The sequence below is a fragment of the Symphodus melops genome (genome assembly GCF_947650265.1).
Source record: "Symphodus melops genome assembly, chromosome: 14".
In the NCBI taxonomy this organism is placed as follows: Eukaryota; Metazoa; Chordata; class Actinopteri; order Labriformes; family Labridae; genus Symphodus; species Symphodus melops.
The window spans coordinates 2019698-2039274 of record NC_136704.1 but is presented as its reverse complement, the minus strand read 5'-3'; the positions used below and the strand labels follow the sequence as shown (position 1 = coordinate 2039274).

Below are 19577 nucleotides of genomic sequence, written 5' to 3'. Positions count from 1 at the left end.
AGGTCCTGCCACAGCTTGAGGAAGTTTCTACAAATCACACCCATCAACGATAGTCACACCCAGACGTGTTCACGGCCGGGCCGACGGGTGTGCTCTGCAGGAGGTGGCACACACACACACACGCTTTATGAAACGCCATAGTGTCAGTTATTAGTTTGATTTAAGTGGAGGATTTATCACGAAACTGTCAACAGCCCCGGACAGCGGCGTGACACCATGCTGTCGCTCCATGGTGTATGGGACTAGCTCAGTCCGCACCATGTACCTATATGAGTCACTACTCAGCCTCGGCGTCTTGCCTAGAAACTTTCCGTCAACAGATGGCAGAAGAGGGCCTGGAGATGGGAACTGCCCTAACGTCCTCAGCACACCTACACCCTTGTCTGTCAACACTACTCGCTCCACTGGCAGTAGCGGCAGGGGCCTTGATAGTCCAAAGGATGTCCAGTGCTCATGTCCCCAGCATATGGCGCCACCACCACGGCCTACGGCACTGCCATTTCCATGCACAACAGCCGTATGAGGAAATGGCTGCTCGACAGGTACGCCTCGTCTACGTTCAACACCTGCCCCCCTCGGGCCTTGCCTTGTATGGAGGGGCCACCTATTGAAATTCATGTAGACCCAGCAGCCACGCCTAAAGCATGCCACACCCCAGCCAACGTGCCCCTGCACTGGCAGCAGAGTCCACGATGACCTCCTCCGTGACGAGGCCCTTGGTGTTATTGAACGCGTACCTTATGGTGAACCTGTGACATGGTGCCATCGCATGGTGGTCACTCGGATGCATGACGGCTCCCCCCGCAGGACTGTGGACCTCTCACCCCTCAACAGGTTCTATCTAAGTGAGACGTTTGCCACTGAATCCCCATTCCATCTCGCCCGGCGCATCCCAAAGGACACTTGAAAAAACGGTCACTGACGCCTGGAATGGTTATCATAGTGTGCCTTTGCGTGAGTCTGATCGTCACCTGACCACCTTCATCATGCCCTTTGGCTGCTGGCGCTACAAAAGGGTACCTCAGGGCTTCTTGTCTTCAGGGGATGGCTACAATCGGAATTTTGATGCCGTCCTCTCTGACTACGAACGCAAGGAACGGTAACTTGATGACACCATTCACTATGACACTGACCTTGAACCACACTGTGGAGGACGATTGACTTTTGAACCCAGACAAGTTCCAGTTCGCAGAGAAGGATGTTGACTTTGCTGGTTTCAGGGTCTCAGACACCACCATCGAGCCACTCCCGAAATACCTGGACGCTATCTGGGATTTCCCCACTCCAGACTCCATGACAGATATCAGGAGCTGGTTTGGCCTAGTGAACCAGGTGGCCAACTATGCCCAGCTACGTGACACTATGGTGCCGTTCAATCCTTTCCTCAGCCCTCAGTGCAAGTTCTCCTGGTCTTCCGAACTAGAGGAAGCCTTCCAGACATCCAAGCAGGCCATAGTTGAGGCCATCAGTGAGGGTGTGGAGATCTACGACATGCAGAGACGCACTTGCCTCTGCCCCGACTGGTCGAGGCGGGGAATTGGTTACTTCCTTCTCCAACAGTATTGTGGCTGCAGCTCTGGCATACCAGACTGCTGCCTAGGAGGATGGAGGATCAACCTCGCCGGGTCGCGTTTCCTGTCCTCAGCAGAGCAACGCTATGCAGCCATCGAAGGGGAGGCCCTAGCGCCTGGGCCCTTGAGCAGACGAAATACTTCACCCAAGGATGTGACAACCTCGTTGTGGTTACTGATCACAAGCCTCTGGTGAAGATTTTCGGCGGCCGCACACTCGATGAGAATACGACCTCTCGCCTGTTCAGACTCAAGCAACGCATTCTCCCGTGGCGTTTCGACATTGTGCACCTGCCTGGTGTCAGCAATCATGCCGCTGACGCAACCTCAAGACATCCCCTTCTCCCTCAGGCTCAGCAAACGGGCTCTTGCTGGGCTCACAGAGTGTGGCTGAGAACACGGAGTCAGCACTCATGGCCTCCATCCGTGAAGATGCACAGGACCTTGGTGCCATCTCATGGCACCTCCTTGCTCAAGAGACAGCGGCAGACACGTGCCTCGCCCACCTCCTTTACCTCATCGAGCGTGAGGGGAAGATTGACGTGACCGACACCACTCTAGCTAGCTTCTCATCAGTCTGCAAGCCTTTCTACGCACAGGATGGGGTCCCGCTATACAACGACCATGTTGTTGTCCCGCCGTCCCTAAGTCGCAGAGTTCTCTAGCATCTCCACGCCGCCCACCAGGGGACTTCAGCGATGGAGCACAGCGCCCGTGCCATAGTTTACTGGCAAGAGACATACTGGCCACCAGGACCAGTTGTGCTGACTGCAACCGCAATGCCCCATCACGAGCAGCCTCAGCTGGTCTGGTTTGCCACTTCTGTTCATTCTTTGCGACCTTTAGTGTGCTGGGGGACCTCTCAAGCGATGGCGGCACGAAGTTTATGGCCGGTCGCACGGCAGACTTTCTCCAGCTATGGCATGTCAAGCACTGTGTGTCCTCCGTTGGCTTTCCACAGTCGAACAGCAGGGCGGAAGTTGCTGTGAAGTCTGCCAAGCGCCTTCTGGCGTCCAACACTGGCCCGACTGGTAGCCTTGATCATGACCGCTTCCTGCATGCGATGTTGCAACTGCGCAACACACCTGACCCTGACTGCAACCTCTCACCAGCACAGATTACTTTTGGCCGTCCACTCCGGGATTCACTTTCCTTCGTCAATAGACTGGAAAAGTTCTCGAACCTGCATGTCCGGCCGCTTTGGCGCCAGGCGTGGGCGGCAAAGGAAGATGCTCTACGGACCTGGATGTCACGCACCACTGAGTCTCTGAGGGCTCACACTAGGCCTCTCCGCCCGTTGAAACTTAGTGAGACCGTATTCCTCTAGAATCAGCTGGGCCCGATCCCACGCAAGTGGGACAGGTCAGGGGTGGTGGTGGAGTCGCTGGGTCACGATCAATACCGAATAAGGGTTGATGGGTCAGGTCGTCTGACTTTTGCGCAATCTGCGATTCCTCCGTGCCTTTACGCCGGCCTCCCCCTACACCCAACAGCGGCTACCTGCACCGCCAATGCCCTCAGTGCCTGGGCGTGAGACCTCACCTGTCAATCTGTGCCCTGCAACGCCCCAGGAATTGGCTCAGCTTGAGCCTCATGGTGACTCCGCCTCTATGGATGTCGCACAGGCCGTGCCGTCACAGGCATCACGGCATCACCCCAGCTCTCACGTTCGAGCAGAGGAAGGAAGCCCCCCAGGCACTACGAGCCTGAGACTGGCCATTGGATATAACTCTGAGTCCGTTAACCTATCCTATAGCTTTCTGGACTGGGGGGATGGAGGATTTATCACTGGCCACTAGGGGGCAATGTAGGATATTGCTATGACCGGCTCAGTTAGGAAGCGGCCATATTTGTTGATATGCACACGTTCATGTCAAGGTGGTTTGATTGTGCTGTTCAGCCTAATTCATGTAAGTCGAATGTTTAATGTTTTAGAACCAAATGAATACAACAGTTGCATAATATGTGTAATTCTGTAATATGTGATGATCCATGTTATATTGTATGTTCACACTGAAAAGTTATTACTATTTGCTTTTACTGCAATTGTTTGTATCATTGTAGGGCTCCTTCATCTCTGTCATTAAAGAACTAATTCAACATTGAGGAGTGTTTCTTCATTAAGGATTTTCAAAGCCTCCCATTAATAAATGTAACACACCCAGTTTAACACTCAACTCTGATTCTCTGAGTTGTTGCCACAGATTTATGGCAACAGTTGCTGTCACGTTGTCATTTTTGAGGCCGCTGCTGCGTTCTGGGTTTGGGATTGTGCAGGCTCTCACACATCAGTGTCGTCAGATCCTTTCAATTCTGACGCTCTCGGTCCAGACACGCCTACTCCCTGCCTGAGTTTTGAGTAGAGGCGTGTTGTATGGGCCCTCCTCCTACAAAAAGGTCACTCAAGGTCATTTGAAGCGGCTGAATTCGTGACACCGTACTTCTCCAGGAGACTCACCTCAGGACACTTTCACTTTAAAGCTTTGCACGTCCTGTTTCTTTTTCAGTGATGTTTGAGATATGTGGAGGCAACATTTAATGCAGTGGATCCCAAAGACGGGATTACGAACCACCAGGAGGGGTCAAAGGTCAACGCTTTAAAAATCCTTTTAAACTGTTTTTGTCACAAAAAATGAAAACAAAAACTAACTCAGTTCATGAGACGGCCTCACCGTCAGTGTGTGCAGCTTTTTACACGTCAACATTAAGTTCTGTTTGTCCACTCAGACATTCAGTCACTGCACACCGTCTCACTTTTATTCACCAACATCCTGAGAACTGAAAATCAGAACATCGAGTTTCTGTATCTTCTTCTTAGCGACCAAGAGAAACTTCTACCTGAGTGAGGTCGACCCTGGTGCTCGGTGTTACAAGTTTTCAGAAGCTGACCCCCCCAAAAAATAAGTAATTTAAAACAACTTTAAAATATATAAATAAAGATGTATCTCACCCCCTCATGGGGCCCAGGTGTCAGACCCTTTTTAAAAGTGACTCTTTATGTTCATTTATATTTTTTATTGAAGTCAATCAAACTTTAAAGAGGCTGAAACAACGAGAGAAAGCCAGGAAGAAAGAGACACATGCAAACAGAGAAACAAGAGAGGAGACGCAAGGCACAGGTCTGTCTGTCCCTCCGTGTCTGTGGGACGTCCAGCCGTGTTCACTCCGGACTGCAGAATCGACCTGCAAAGAGGGTGGTCTTGGTGGGGATGTGTTTGATGAAAAAGAGGAAGGGGTGGTCAGCGGTGAAGGTGAAGGGGATCTCTAAAGAGTATGCCATAAAGATGACACCAGTGGCAGCGGCTGCCTCTGTTCCCTCCTCGTTCACGTCCACATACGACTTGTGGACGACCTTGGACACGACCAGGTCGTTGGCTGGAGACATGCCTGTCACAGAGGGAGAGGGAGAACCCGCTGGTCAACCACTCAAACTGAATCAGCGTTTTAGTTTTTGTGTTTAAAATACAAAGCCATATCTCACCAGAGAAGTCGCTCATGGACACATCGAAAGCGTCCAACATGCCCATCTTCTTCAGGACCTCGTTCAGGTCGTACGTCTCCTCCAGCTTGAATCGAGGAAGCTTCACCTCCACCGACCCCTTAATCATCATGTCCGGACGAGACCAATCCACAAACTTCTGATGGGTCAGCTCCGACTCCAGCTGAGGAGGAAACAACGTCAACCATCAGGGTGTGTTTTACATATGTTCAGTGTGTGTGTTCAGTGTGTGTGTGTGTGTGTGTGTGTGGTCCTGTACCTTCTCCAGGCCTGTGCTGTCGTCCTCGATATCATTGGGCAGGAAGATGATCATACTGAGGTCCTCACCTACGTAGGGCATCTGTATAACCTGCAAAAACAACAAAAATTAAAACACTCAATCATCTTCCAATCAGAAGCTCTCCTTTCCACCAACCGTGTCAAACATACTTCATTAAGATGTGTTCATAAAATATTTAAATATCACTTTGCATGGTGGAAAAAAACACGCACCTTGATGTTGATCTCAGGAATGTCCCTGTATAAGAATTTGCTCTTCTGTTGCATCATCTTCACCGGCTTGGTGTCGTTCTGTACGACAACAAAGAGACAAATCAAAGTGTTCAAGCACAAAAGTTGAGTAATGGACAAAATAAAGAACGGGGAGGATGAAGCACCAGAAGCTACTCCACTTAGCATGTAATGGGGAAACTGAAGTAGTTAAACCGTTTCTGATAGAGTCCTATACACGCACCTCAAGAAAGCCAAACTACATAAAACACAACAAAAATGGCAGATAGTATGAGAATTAAAAAAAGAAAAAAGCAAGTGTGCCAGCAGCAGTAGAACAATATCAAGCCTACATGAATGTCAGGGTCCCTTGATAAATGAGATGTAATCCCCCCACTTGGCTCCAAATCTCTCAACCTGGTTCAGTAATCTAAAAGAGAGACGCTCATAAACTGCCACAATACCCAACTGTGAGAACCACACCCTGACTGGTGCTAATGTTGTCGTCTTCCATTCTGTGACTATAAGACAGAAGCAGTTTGAAGAAGGGGATAAGGCAGGAAGAATGCTTGCGAGATATATAAAACAGAGAGAGGCTATGAATGCTATTCCAGCAATCAGGAATAGTGAGGGGGGCCTGGTGACTAATTCTTCAGATATTAATGCAGAGTTTAGGCGTTTTTACTCCGGTTTGTTTGCTTCTGAACTACAGGCAAGCACTGAAGAAGTCAGATCTTTCCTTACTGGGTTAAACCTCCCCACTCTAAGTGAAGAACAACAAGATATGCTAAATGCACCCATTACTATTGAGGCGATTGTGGCGGTTATTAGGAGGTTATCTTCTGGCAAGGCCCCTGGTCTGCACGACTTCACAGCCGAGTTTTACAAGTGTTACGCTATAGAGCTGGCACCATTGCTTCTGGACGTCTATACGGAGGCGTTTGATACTGGGTCCCTCCCCCCATCCATGATGGAGGCAGTTATTACTGTTATCCTAAAGAGTGGTAAGAATCCAACAGATTGCAAAAGCTACAAGCCCCCCTCACTATTCCTGATTTTCACTGTTGGGCTTCAATGAGAAGATCCTGTTGAAGATTCTGTCCAATAGACTTACCAACGTTATCCACACCTTAATCCACCCCGACCAGGTGGGTTTCATCCCTAAACGTAGCTATATCAGATATATCATGTGGGCCACCCTTAACAATAGCTCCCCTGCGGCTGTTATTTCCCTGGACGCAGAAAAGGCTTTCGACAGGGTTGAGTGGCTTTATTTATTTACTACTCTGGAGTCATATGGCTTTACTAATACATTTATCAAATTGAAAAAACTTCTGTATACCCATCCTAAGGCTGCAGTGTTAACTAATGGTCTGATCTCACCCTGGTTTGACCTGGGTAGGGGGACGAGGCAAGGCGATGGAATCTCCCCAGGGCTTTTCGCACTGGCCTTGGAACCTCTGGCAACAGCTATCCGATTGGACCCCTTGATTTCAGGTGTAAAAATTGAACAATCAATCCACAAGCTTTCGTTATATGCGGATGATATCCTTGTGTTTGTCTCTGAACCAGAGCACTCCCTTCCTGCACTACTTAAAATGATAGATACATTCTCTCGCCTTACAGGCTATAAAGTTAACTGGTCAAGATCAGAAGCTCTCCCTTTAACATCAGACTGCCCTAGGAACATCTTTTTGGGCGGAAGTTTTTCCTGGCCTAGCCATGGCATTAAATATCTGGGTATCATTATTCCCCCTAGACTAGTGGACCTAGCTAAAGTCAACATGGACCCCCTGCTAAACCAACTCAAAGCAGATATTGTAAGATGGGTCCCTTTATTCCTATCATTATGGGGGAAAGCTAATGTACTGAAAATGACTTGTGCACCCAAGATTTACTACCTTCTCCAGGCACTTCCAATCAGAATCCCCCAAAAATATTTCAAGCAGCTAGATGTGCTTTTTAATAGATTCCTCTGGAATAGTAAGCGCCCAAGGCTTCATTTATCGAAATTACAAAAACCGGTTGTAGAGGGAGGTTTGGGCATCCCGAATTTACTATTGTACTATTGTGCCTTTGGCCCTGGACACCTTGCACACTGGTGCCTTCCCCCAGAATGTGCCCCTCCCTGGTTTCACATTGTAAAGGACCTTTGTCATCCACTGCCACCCATCCACCTCATCATAGTTGCACTGCCTGGGGAGGTTCGAGCCCACACAATTCTGGTATCTCAGCAGAGATATTCTTGTTATCTCTGCTGGATCAATAAACCGTTTCCAGCAAGTCCATCAGCAACCGTAGTAAGCCAGATAGAAGGTTGAGTCTGGAGCTTAAAGTGAGAATTCTGGATGGTGATTTGGCTCGCGTCGTCTCAGCATTCCAAGTGAATATAAACAAAAATAAATTCTTTTGAAAGTCTTTGAACGTCCAATTTCCTTCTTAGATTAATCTCATGTCCATCTCGATTTTAATCCAGATCTTGAAAATGTCCAAACATGTGGTGAGCCAAAGAAAAGCTTGAAAAGGCCTTGCTTGTGCAAAAGAAGATTAGAATCCAAAGATTTACGCGTGAAAAGTTGCAATTAAAATTAATTCAGTAGGAATCGTTCCTACGGCAAAAATCTTAAAAATAAAGTAAACTTTGCCTTGAAGGAAAAGTTGAAAATGAGATGAAGACAAGACGAGTTCGTCTTCCAGAAAAATTGCAGCAGGAGTTCTAACTGCTGGGCCTGGCTGGACTCGATGGAGCAGAGTCAGCCCCTTAAAGAGTTCAAAAACTCAACAAGCAACAAGCCAAAAACACAGCACCAGCCAAAGCACCAAGCACCAACAAAACCCAAACTACCCAAAAACCTAAAGTATGACTTCTGTAAAGGGATTTTATCAGGGCAAGAAAAGGGGGAGTTTCAGGACCTCCTCCTGAATGTATAGGCGTTGTCTTAACTGAAAAAGTTTTCGATTCCTCACTAAGTTTAAGAATAAGACTAAACATATGTAAATCACCATAGATTCACATCAATGTAGGTTGCATCATATATTTTAGGCTAATATATCAGGTTTAAAGGAGTGGTTATCATCGGTCAATACATTTCATCCTGATGTTTGGAAAAATAATATTTATATAAGAAAACCTTTAACAACGCAGATTAATCACATGTGAAGACTTAGTGTCTTTAAATAACGTCTTCTGTAACTAAGTAACACAATCTATAATTATGAGAGTACAACTACCATTAGACAGCTTACACATCCCAGATGGTTTTGGTCCACTTGATGGCAATGTTGTTCCACGTCCAATTCCTATTAAAATTTAATTACGCGTAATTCCTTTATTACACATCGGATTTCGACCTAAAAAAGAATCATTTTAATGTCTTTTAAATGACATTTTCGAATATCTATATGAAAAGATGCATCTGCGTTTCGTTAATACAGATTTCAACATTGGAGTTTTTCAACTGGACAGTGACTGTAGTACTCTTAATTGCTCCTAGATGGTCAGTCTAGTTTTATGGCTTTACGACAGAGCATAAAATCAGTTGGAGGGGAAAAAAAGTTCAATTTTAAACACTTAAACAAACAACAGGCATGGTTTAAATCTTCAACCTGAACATATACATTTATCATATAGACAGATAATGGTTTAACTATTCTGTTTTCCGGGAAGTCCTGAAGACATCAACAGGTTTAAGCGAACTCAAACTCCTGACTGAGAAAGACAAAGACAGTCAGTCTGCTGGACCAAAGCGTATCTGGTTGTCTTTTTGAGGATTGATAGAGGTTGTCCAAAGTTTGGACTGTGGAAAACTTTCAAAGCATAAATATCTTGGTTTGGTCTTTGACTGAAAGTAGGAAAGCTTGTTAATCAACATCCTGTTGTTATGACTTTCTCCCAAGTCCTTGGGAGCTCTCTGACATTGTTTTTTCCACTAAAAAGTTTGAGTTAATGCTTTTCAACATTAACTGGAAAATACTGTAAATTATGGTATTCCTGAGGATGCAGAATATCACAACAGCAGTATTTTAAAGAATTGTAAGAAAACATTGCGAGAACTTAGAACTAGACTGGTACAATTCAAAATACTAAACAGGATGTACTGGTCGCCCTCTAGGCTTCATGGGGTGAAATTGAGGTATAGCTCGGATTGTTGGAGGTGTGGGAGGAGTATTGGTACACTCCTCCATATGTTGTGGTCCTGTCCACTGGTACAAACATTTTGGTCAGCTATTCATGAAAACATTAAACTGATCCTCAAGGTATTTACCTTCCGCCCGAGCCTGTTCATCCTAGGCGATCCTTTCCCTCTAAAAGCCCTCCCTTCAGCACAAGCAGAGTGGGAACAAACAGCCCTCATGCTGGTTAGGGAAGGTAGATTAGCAGGTGTCATATTTTGAGGGTTAGGGTTAGGACTGTGGAGGATACAAGACAGTCAGAAACAAAGAAGTAGTCTATCCCAGAGAGAGAGCCATGAGGCGGCGAGTAATATGTATATTCCCTGCATGTTGGATTATGAAGATGCCAGAGATCCACCAGGCCCTCACACATATCCTTAAGTATATTAACTGATCTACGTAGCCGAGATACTGAAGGCTGCCTGTCTAACACCGGGTCCCACACCTGATTAACATCTCCGCCCAATATGACTGGGTAACTGCCCATCACATTGAGGTTATACTCCAACAGTCCAATAAAAGCCCTCAACATTAGGAGCATACACGTTAGCTAAGATAACCGTGATGCCTTGTATCTCAGCTAAGACTACCAAAATCCTCCCCGAATCGTCCTTGGCCTCTTTGATGCATTTATATTTGTTAACAGTGTGCTCTCATTGTATATTATGTTTGTTATTGTTTTAATGATTTGATATTTTGACTTTAAGATGATTGAGTTGATTAACCTGGCATGCGATGAGTAATGTGGGTGCGTACATTTCTGTTCATTGGTTGTTTAATAAAATCACATTAAGTGAGCACAGCTGTGGCTCTGCTACTGCTGTGTGTGTGCAAATCAGTCACGTCGTTGCGTCTACTCTGTGAACAGGTTATGGGCCCAGTTTGAGTAAAGTCAAGAAGTCATGAGTGCGCCTAGAAAAACGGAACTTGGCGGTTGCTGGTCACGACTTTTATTTGACGGCGATGAAAAGAATTATGAACTTTGGGAGGTGAAGTTTTTGGGACACCTCCGGCTGCAAGGCCTGAAAAAGATTATTACCACGGAGCCCGAGGGTGTGGAGACACCAGAAGAAGCTGCCTCAAATGCTGAGGCCTATGCAGAATTGATCCAGTTCTTGGACGATAAAAGTTTGTCGCTTGTAATGCGAGAAGCAGCTGACGATGGGCGCGCAGCGCTAAAGATTTTGAGAGACTATTATGCAGGTAAAGGAAAGCCGAGAATAATAAGTCTTTATACTGAGCTGACTTCACTTCAAAAATCAAGCAGCGAGAATGTGACTGAATATGTTATCCGTGCAGAAACTGCTATCACAGCATTACGGAGTTCTGGAGAGACTTTGAGTGACGGGCTGTTGGTGGCTATGGTTCTAAAGGGGCTTCCTGAAACTTTAAAACAGTTTGCCATCCATATTACACAATCGGATGACCGGATAACGTTTGCAGAATTCAAAACCAAGCTTCGAAGCTACGAGGACATTGAAAAGATGCGTGCTCCAGCAGCAGAGGACAATGTAATGGCTGTGCGTACAAGACAGAGGCCTACGAGACCCGACAGTGCAGGCTCAACTGAACGGGGAGCTGAACGGGCTGCAGCGGACGTGGTGTGCTACAGGTGCGGACAGAAGGGACACATTGCTCGCGCCTGCCAGCGCAAACTGTGGTGCAGCCAATGCAAAAGCAACACTCATCGCGATGTAACCTGCAAGAGGAGAAGACGTCAGGATGCAACATGGAGAGCCACCGATGAAGGGACCGACGAATACGTATTCCTGGTGACCGATGGGGCGGCAGGATTCCAGCCAAACAGCCAGGGTGTCGACGCAAGGGGCCTGATGGTTGACTGTGGGGCAACCTCGCATATTGTCACCGACATCTCCAGGTTCAAGAGGTTCGAGGATGACGAGTTCCAGGCCGGGACTCATTGTATGGAGCTGGCTGACGGCACAAGGTGCAGGGGAGTAGCAGAGCGCAGAGGAGATGCTGAGATCTGCTTGGTGGACAGTCGTGGACGTCACCTCAAAACAACGCTGAGACGGGCGCTTTACATCCCCTCCTACCCACAGGATATATTCTCGGTGCAAGCAGCGGCTTCCAGCGGGGCATGCATGACTTTCAAGAAAGGCGAGAACATTCTGGTGCACAATGACGGTACAAAATTTCCCATTCACGTACATGATAGACTATATTACTTGCATACAGTACCTAATGAATGTGATGACAGATTGAATGCCTGTTATGATTTAAAGCACTGGCATGAGATATTAGGGCACTGTAATTTTGATGATGTGCAGAGGTTAGAAGGGGTAGTTGATGGCATGAAAATTAAAGGTCCAGTAAACAAACATCAAACTTGTGAAGTGTGCGTCCAAGGCAAGTTTACGCAAAGCCGAAACCGAAAGCCTGATTTGCAGGCCAAAATACCTCTAGAGCTAGTCCACACAGATTTGGCCGGTCCAATTCACCCAGAGTCCAGAGAGGGGTACAAATATGTTTTGTCATTCACTGATGATTTTTCCAGTGCCGTGTTTGTATATTGTCTTAAGCGTAAAAGTGATACACTACAAGCAACGGAGAAGTTTCTTGCCGATACGGCGCCATATGGTAAAATTCAGCGTCTTCGATCTGACAATGGCACGTGCTCTCATTGAATATTATGTTTGTTGTTGTTTTAATGATTTGATATTTTGACTTTAAGATGATTGAGTTGATTAACCTGGCATGCGATGAGTAATGTGGGTGTGTACATTTCTGTTCATTGGTTGTTTAATAAAATCACATTAAGTGAGCACAGCTGTGGCTCTGCTACTGCTGTGTGTGTGTGCAAATCAGTCACGTCGTTGCGTCTACTCTGTGAACAATATTGTAGATGTTTTTTTATCAGAATGGCTACACCCCTGCTAGAGCTAGAACCACATGCAGCAGATACATGTCCAACCCACCCTGTGTGTAGTTTACTTGCCTCCTGGTCGAGTAAGTGTGTTTCCTGGATAAAGCCCACATCACAGTGCTTTGACTTAAAATACGCCAAAACTTTTTTTCTTTTGATGGTGAATGCAGACCCTTTACATTCAGGCTCAAATAACACAATCCGTTGTTGCTAAGTGGATGCATGTAGTGGATAGGCACCCATATATTCCATACTGCCATCTGCCAAAAACTGAAAAAGACGCCACATACAACAAACACAAAAATGACAGTAAAGATAACAACCATAGAACGAGAACTGAACCGAGAAACTCTTAAACGCGAAATAAGATCACGCTGAGCTCAAACTAAAAGTTCCATGGTCCGTGACTCATAGAAAAAGGCTGTCCCCAGAAACCAAAAACCAAACCGTTGCGGCTGAAATAAGATTACTAGGACAGCGGCGCTTAATAACTCACCAGAGCCCATCCTGAGATTGTTTATGATAAGATAGTCCTATATAAGCACAGAATTCGAAAACCAAAACAGACAATATTTATAAAGATTCCGCTTTTAGCGCCTTGTCGCTGCTTTCCAGAAACTCCAGGCGACTCTCTACGTCGGACAGGTGTAGGGCAGTAGAGTTAAGTTTTGACTCCATTGACGCAGTGGCTCGGTGGATTTCATCTAGCTTGTTGTTTTGACCACCCGAAATTTCTGAGAGAATATTGTATATTTTGTCCGTGGCCGCTGTGCCTGTTTCGCTGTCTTTAGCTGTAGCCGGAGTTGGTTTAGGGCAGCCGGCATGCTTGGAGGCGGTATCACGAGCTGTGTCGGCCACTGTTTGCCACGCCGTCAGATTAGCGCTACTAGCACAGTCAGGAGCGGTGTTGTTAGCCAGAGCCAATGTTAGCTTGATGCTGCTAGCCCGTTCTGAGGCAGACGCGGTTGTAGTCCTTGCCGTCAAACTTTTCCCTGTAATATTTTTACTGCCTGGCATTTTGTCAGAATCAGGTCTGTTGTAGACTCTGAGTAAATGAACTTTATGCCGCTCAAACACTGTTTATGTACAAAATTTAATGCCACGACGGTCGGAGCCGATCTCGAGGCAACCATTCTCAGTCCCTGTGTCACGTGACTCCAGGATTGGTCATTTTAAAAACTAGCACGATTTTGAAAGTAGCATTCCCTCATTGCTCCGTCTGCAACCTCCCCTCTGTGCTCCCTCTAAAGCCACGCCCCCTCCCTTGATTTCATCAGAGAGCAGGGAGACAGGGAGGCTGTGATTGGTTCATCAGAGAGCAGGGAGACAGGGAGGCCTGTGATTGGTTCATTAGAGAGCAGGTAGACAGGGAGGCTGTGATTGGTTCATCAGAGAGCAGGGAGACAAAGAGGCGTGTGATTGGTTCATCAGAGAACAGGGAGACAGGGAGGCTGTGATTGGTTCATCAGATTGGTACCTCGTGGCAGACATTGGTTGAAGTTTTTACAGACTTACAAACTGATACAGATGATGGATTTACTTTGTTCCTTTTTCAGAGAACCTGAGTTTTTAATTTCTATCAAGACCTAAAGACAGTTTCAACTAGAATCTAAAAAAGTGGATCTGGAGGAAATGACCGACCCTGACTTTAACAGCCTCTGTAAACACTATGATTCTTGCATTGGATGTATTGAATCTGTCTCTAACAAATAATTAAATAAACTACAAACAAGATGCAACATGATAGAAAGAGAAAATGTAAATACAGAGTAAGTGAGCGAAAGAAAGCAGCTCTTCGGCCTGTGTTACCTTATTTACTCTAAACTGATACTCCACAGTGTCCTCCTCCTTGAACTGATGGTTCCATTTTCCCTTGAAGTAGACGGCGTTGATCAGCGCCAACCGGGTTGAGTCATCCACCGAACCCTCAGCCAGCAGGTCCTTGATTTTACCTGGAGAGCAGCGACGCTGTTTAGTGTGGCACTGCTGTTGTAGTCTAGACCACACTAACCGAGCCCAGAGCAATCAGAAGTCCGCCCGAGGCGAGACCTCGAAAAAGACTTTCTGGGCTGGTCTTGAGACCAGGAGTGATTCTGAGAACTACAACACTTGAAGGTACCTCATTTCTATTCAGGCTCTCATTGGCTAATAAAGGCTGTGAACCCAGAATGGGAGGTCCTAATTTGGCCGAACAAAGTGTCAATCAAAAGGTCAGAGTATGGCCTCCTTTTGGATGTATTGCAATTAAGAGGAAATCTAAAATGAAACCCCTTTTCATGAACTCCCACCTTGTGTGTTCTTCTCCACCCAGTCGTTGATGTTGACCCGGGCTTCCTCTGCCTTATGTTTGAAGTCCACAGACTCCAGCTCGGCGCTGTAGTGCTTCTTTGTGTCTGCGATGAAATCCTGAAATGAGAAAAGTCTCGTTTGAATACAACATCACAGAGAGAGGAAACCAGGGACTCCGAGCAGGAAGATGTAACATGGGACTTCACTGTTGAAAACATAAATTAAAATAAAGGTCATTTAAATCATTTCCTCCCTCGTTGCTTGATTTCTTTTTGCTTCCTGGTAGTTAAACCGAGCACACACCGTATTAAATCTGTAGGACTTCTCTCCGTACAGCCTGTTGGCCACACTCAGCGCGTACGCAGCGTCCTCCTTGTTCAGCTTTTTCAGCAGCTCTCCAAACTCAGCGTGGACTTCATCACCACTCTGTTTGAGGCACTGCAAAGAGCCAGAGGAGAGCTGTGTGTTAGCGTCAAACACTGAGACAGACAGAGGCACGAGCACAGCTTGTGGACCCTTTGTTGAGCTCCCCGTTAAATGATGAGAAAAGACCCCAAACATCATCAAGAGCTGATGATTCAAACCTGAAACCTCACTAAAGACAGTTAGAATAAATACAACAAATCCATGGGAGAGGTTTGAAATAATTAACACACCTTCAAGTTGTTTGATATTTTATCAAAGTTATGATATGACACAGTAATTTCCCTAAGCTGAAATGATCTGCTTGTTTTATGCTTCCAAAGTTACTCTTTGCAAATCCAAAGTCTCTCATTAAAGTTTTTGCAGATGATTGGAAACATCGTCACTTTGCATTTCTTTCGTTCAGTTTTTTGTTTTTTTTAATACAACCTGGCACAGGTACGCTGGCAGCATGCTTTGCATCTGCGACCGGATCGGGAACTGCATACTCGTTCTCATCTGAGTCTGCTCCATCATCGGCTGGTCTCCCTCCTCCGTCTTTGGTTGGTCTCCCTCCTCGGTCTTTGGTTGGTCTCCCTCCTCCATCTTTGGTTGGTCTCCCTCCTCCGTCTTTGGTTGGTCTCCCTCCTCTGTCTTTGGTTGGTCCCCCTCACAGAATCCCAGGACCTAAAGGGGGCAGGAAGTCTGTCTTATCATGCGGATCATTAAATTCAACATGTTTCGTTTTGGGTGTGTTTGGCTTCGCAGAATGATGCAAAGCGTAAAGGAAATACAGAATGCTCCCCCTGACAGAGGATGTCAGAGGACAGTAGGGCCCTTGCACTCGGCCTTCTCTCCACCTGTGCTTTCACAGGAATGTCCCATCATGGTAAAAAATGATCGCTAACTTCATTTGAACCAAATTGACCAATCGTCCTGTTTTACCCACACACACAGACATCTTCCCTTCTCTGCAGTTTTTTAGAGCATGGAGACGGCTCTGCAGAAGAAGAGCTCGCAGAAGAGCCTTCAAGATGCAGATAGAGGAAGATCTAACGTGCTCTGCAAGAGCAATGAATCCTGGTATCTGTAGTCGCTGACGACAATACCCTGCAAGGAGGACGACTCTCTCTGTCAGCATGAACACACTCTGCAGTTCTCTAATGGCTCATACAAAACTGTCTGCGCACACACACACACACACACACACACACACACACACACACACACACACAGCCAGGCATGCATGAACACACAGGAGTTCCTCTCCCTAACTGATGACTCTCAGGCAGGATTACTGGATTTCGTTACCCTGGAGATTCTGAGTCACAGTCAGGTCGCTCTCAGTCCTGAAACTGTTGCTGCGTTGATCAACATCACATCTGTTGCACCACCAACAACATCATCTTTGGAAGCTCCCTTTCCTCTTCTCCTACTCTATCTGCACCATTGAAAGCTGAATCTTTACGTCTGTATCGTAATGTGTCGTTTATCACAGAAGCAGAAACTGTGTTGAAGCTTCTCTGACAACAACGCAGCAGCCAGCATGTCCTCCTTCTAACTTTAGATTCTGCTCCAGCAGCAGAAAGCTGCTCAAACTAGGATCAATGTTGGAGATGCTTTTGAAACATGGAGAGAGGTTAGAACGCAGAAAGCTTTACAGACCCATGCAGAGCTGGCTAAACACTGAAGCTACAGTGTCCACCACATGCAGAGCTGGCTAAACACTGAAGCTACAGTGTCCACCACATGCAGAGCTGGCTAAACACTGAAGCTACAGTGTCCACCACATGCAGAGCTGGCTAAACACTGAAGCTACAGTGTCCACCACATGCAGAGCTGGCTAAACACTGAAGCTACAGTGTCCACCACATGCTGACCTGTGTGAGAGGAGGGGGGGAGACAGCTCCCTGTGATGATTAGAGTTTAGACTGCAGTACTCATTTTAAACACTAGGGGCAGAGTGACAGACTGCTCCTTTAACTTGTGTGTTGGGAATCTTCATGTAAAAACTGAACCTTCTATCGAATAAAATTAAAACAACATTTAGATTTCAAAATGTGTGAATCTGAGGAATAATGTAGAAGATAATTTAAATAACTCTTATGGTGGTGCGTCACTGCTTTACTGTACTGATATTTTTTGTCTTTGGTTGACAGCTCGTAGAGAAATCTGAACTCTTCCTCCGAGCCGGAGCAGAAGGAGCCCCACCATGGCTCGGAGTGAGGAATGACAGAACTCCAGTTAGTCCAGAATGCTGCTGCTCGCCTCCTAACCGGAGTACGAAAGAGGGAGCACATTACTCCCATTCTGGCCTCCCTCCACTGGCTGCCTGTGCACTTTAGAGTTCATTTTAAGATTCATTTATTTGTTTTTAAATCTTTAAATGGTCTCGCCCCACCTTACCTCTCTGAGCTGCTCCATCCCTACACCAAACTATGGAACGACCTCCCACTGCACATAAGACACGCCCCCTCACTGTCCATTTTTAAAACTCATCTTAAAACACATTTTTATTCTTTGGCTTTCAACTCAGCATGAGACTCTGTTCTTGTTTTAGTGTTTTATTGTTTTTATTGTTTTAACCCTGTTAGTGTATGTTTTATGTTTGTGCTCTTCATGGATGTACAGCACTTTGTCACAGCTACGGCTGTTTAAAGTGCTTTATAAATAAAGTTGAGTTGAGTCGTAACTCTCTGTGCCACACCTCGTCTCCCACATAGAAAAAATAAAAAAAACCTGCAGTGACCAAAACTTGTCCTCCCGTACACGTAAGTATCTATGTGCACATGACACGATTTGAAAGTCCAGCCCCACACCTTTTCTTTTTGTCTTTTCCTGCAGTAATGAGGTTGCTTAATTCCCGCAGCACGGTGAACCAGACCCACTGACTTTATGACATTTCAATGTCTGATTCTGCTCCAGATGGGTGTGTTAACATGCTAACTGTGACTTTTCCCTCTTTATTATCAAACCCTGTTTAGGCCAATGTGTGTGTGTGTGTGTGTGTGTGTGTGTGTTCTGTACCTGTGACATCTCTACAGCCGTGTTGCTTCTGGCGCCCAGCAGCACCATGGCGAGAGCTGACGAGATGCTGAGGGGAGAGTAGAAGATATTGGCCGTCTTGTCGTCTTTGCTCAGCTTTTTGAACAAATCCAGAGAGAAGGTGTTGTTGGCCTTGGCCAGAGAGAGAGGTGGTGATGTTGAAGCCATGGCGTCCAGTAAAAAGAGGAGACTTTTAGCATCCACTGGTATCTCACTGCCCTGTATGAAGAAGATAAAACGTTTCAGACACAAGTGAAGGTGAGGAAGTTTCTCCTTCTGCGAGAAGAAGCTGAACGATCATTTGAGTCTTTGGCTCATATCCATCTTATTCAAACCTAAAGAGAACTATGCAACGACTTGTTTTTGTTTTGCAACCTCCTCCACTTTCTAAACATGTGCAGACAACATTCTCCAAAGCTAACCACACTCAGTAAAACCCCATTACTGGCTAACCAGGAGCTCAGTCCTGCTCTCTCTTCTAAAAATCCGATCTCACAGAGGCGTCGTCCTGTACTCACCTTCAGACTGAAGTGATCCAGTGAAAGAAAGTAAGACTTGTTCTGGCTCTGTGGGGTTTTTCTCTCTCTCTGTGACACACCCAGGATCAGGCAGGTACACCCATCAACGAGAGTCACACCGAGACGTGTTCACGGCCGTGCCGACGGGTGTGCTCTGCAGGAGGTGGCACACACACACACACGCGCGCTTTATGAAACGCCATAGTGTCAGTTATTAGTTTGATTTAAATGGAGGATTTATCACCAAACTGTCGACAGCCCCGGACAGCGGCGTGACACCATGTTGTCGCTCCATGGTGTATGGGAGTAGCTCAGTCCGCACCATGTACCTATATGAGTCACTACTCAGCCTCGGCGTCTTGCCTAGAAACTTTCCATCAACAGATGGCAGAAGAGGGCCTAGAGATGGGAACTGCCCGAACATCCTCAGCACACCTACACCCTTGTCTGTCAACGCTACTCGCTCCACTGGCAGTAGTGGCAGGGGCCTTGATAGTCCAGAGGATGTCCAGTGCTCATGTCCCCAGCGTATGGCGCCACCACGGCCTACGGCACTGCCATTTCCATGCACAACAGCCGTATGAGGAAATGGCTGCTTGACAGGTACGCCTCGTCTACGTTCAACACCTGCCCACATCGGGCCTTGCCTTGTATGGAGGGGCCACCTATTGAAATTCATGTAGACCCAGCAGCCACGCCTAAAG

The 19577-nt window shown here is 46.5% G+C and overlaps 1 protein-coding gene across 1 annotated transcript; it reads right to left on the bottom strand.

Moving 5' to 3' along the window:
- Positions 1-4520: 4520 nt before the first annotated feature.
- On the bottom strand, positions 4521-19297 carry LOC306835144 (leukocyte elastase inhibitor-like; the record flags this gene model as incomplete). The annotated part of the gene is made up of 10 exons (XM_079361573.1): positions 4521-4958; positions 5053-5233; positions 5330-5419; positions 5563-5640; positions 14429-14571; positions 14908-15025; positions 15212-15346; positions 15761-15997; positions 18338-18574; positions 19118-19297. 10 exons carry the CDS (start codon positions 19295-19297, stop codon positions 4732-4734), a joined length of 1626 nt encoding a protein of 541 aa, XP_079217699.1. The 3' UTR covers positions 4521-4731.
- Positions 19298-19577: the final 280 nt, after the last annotated feature.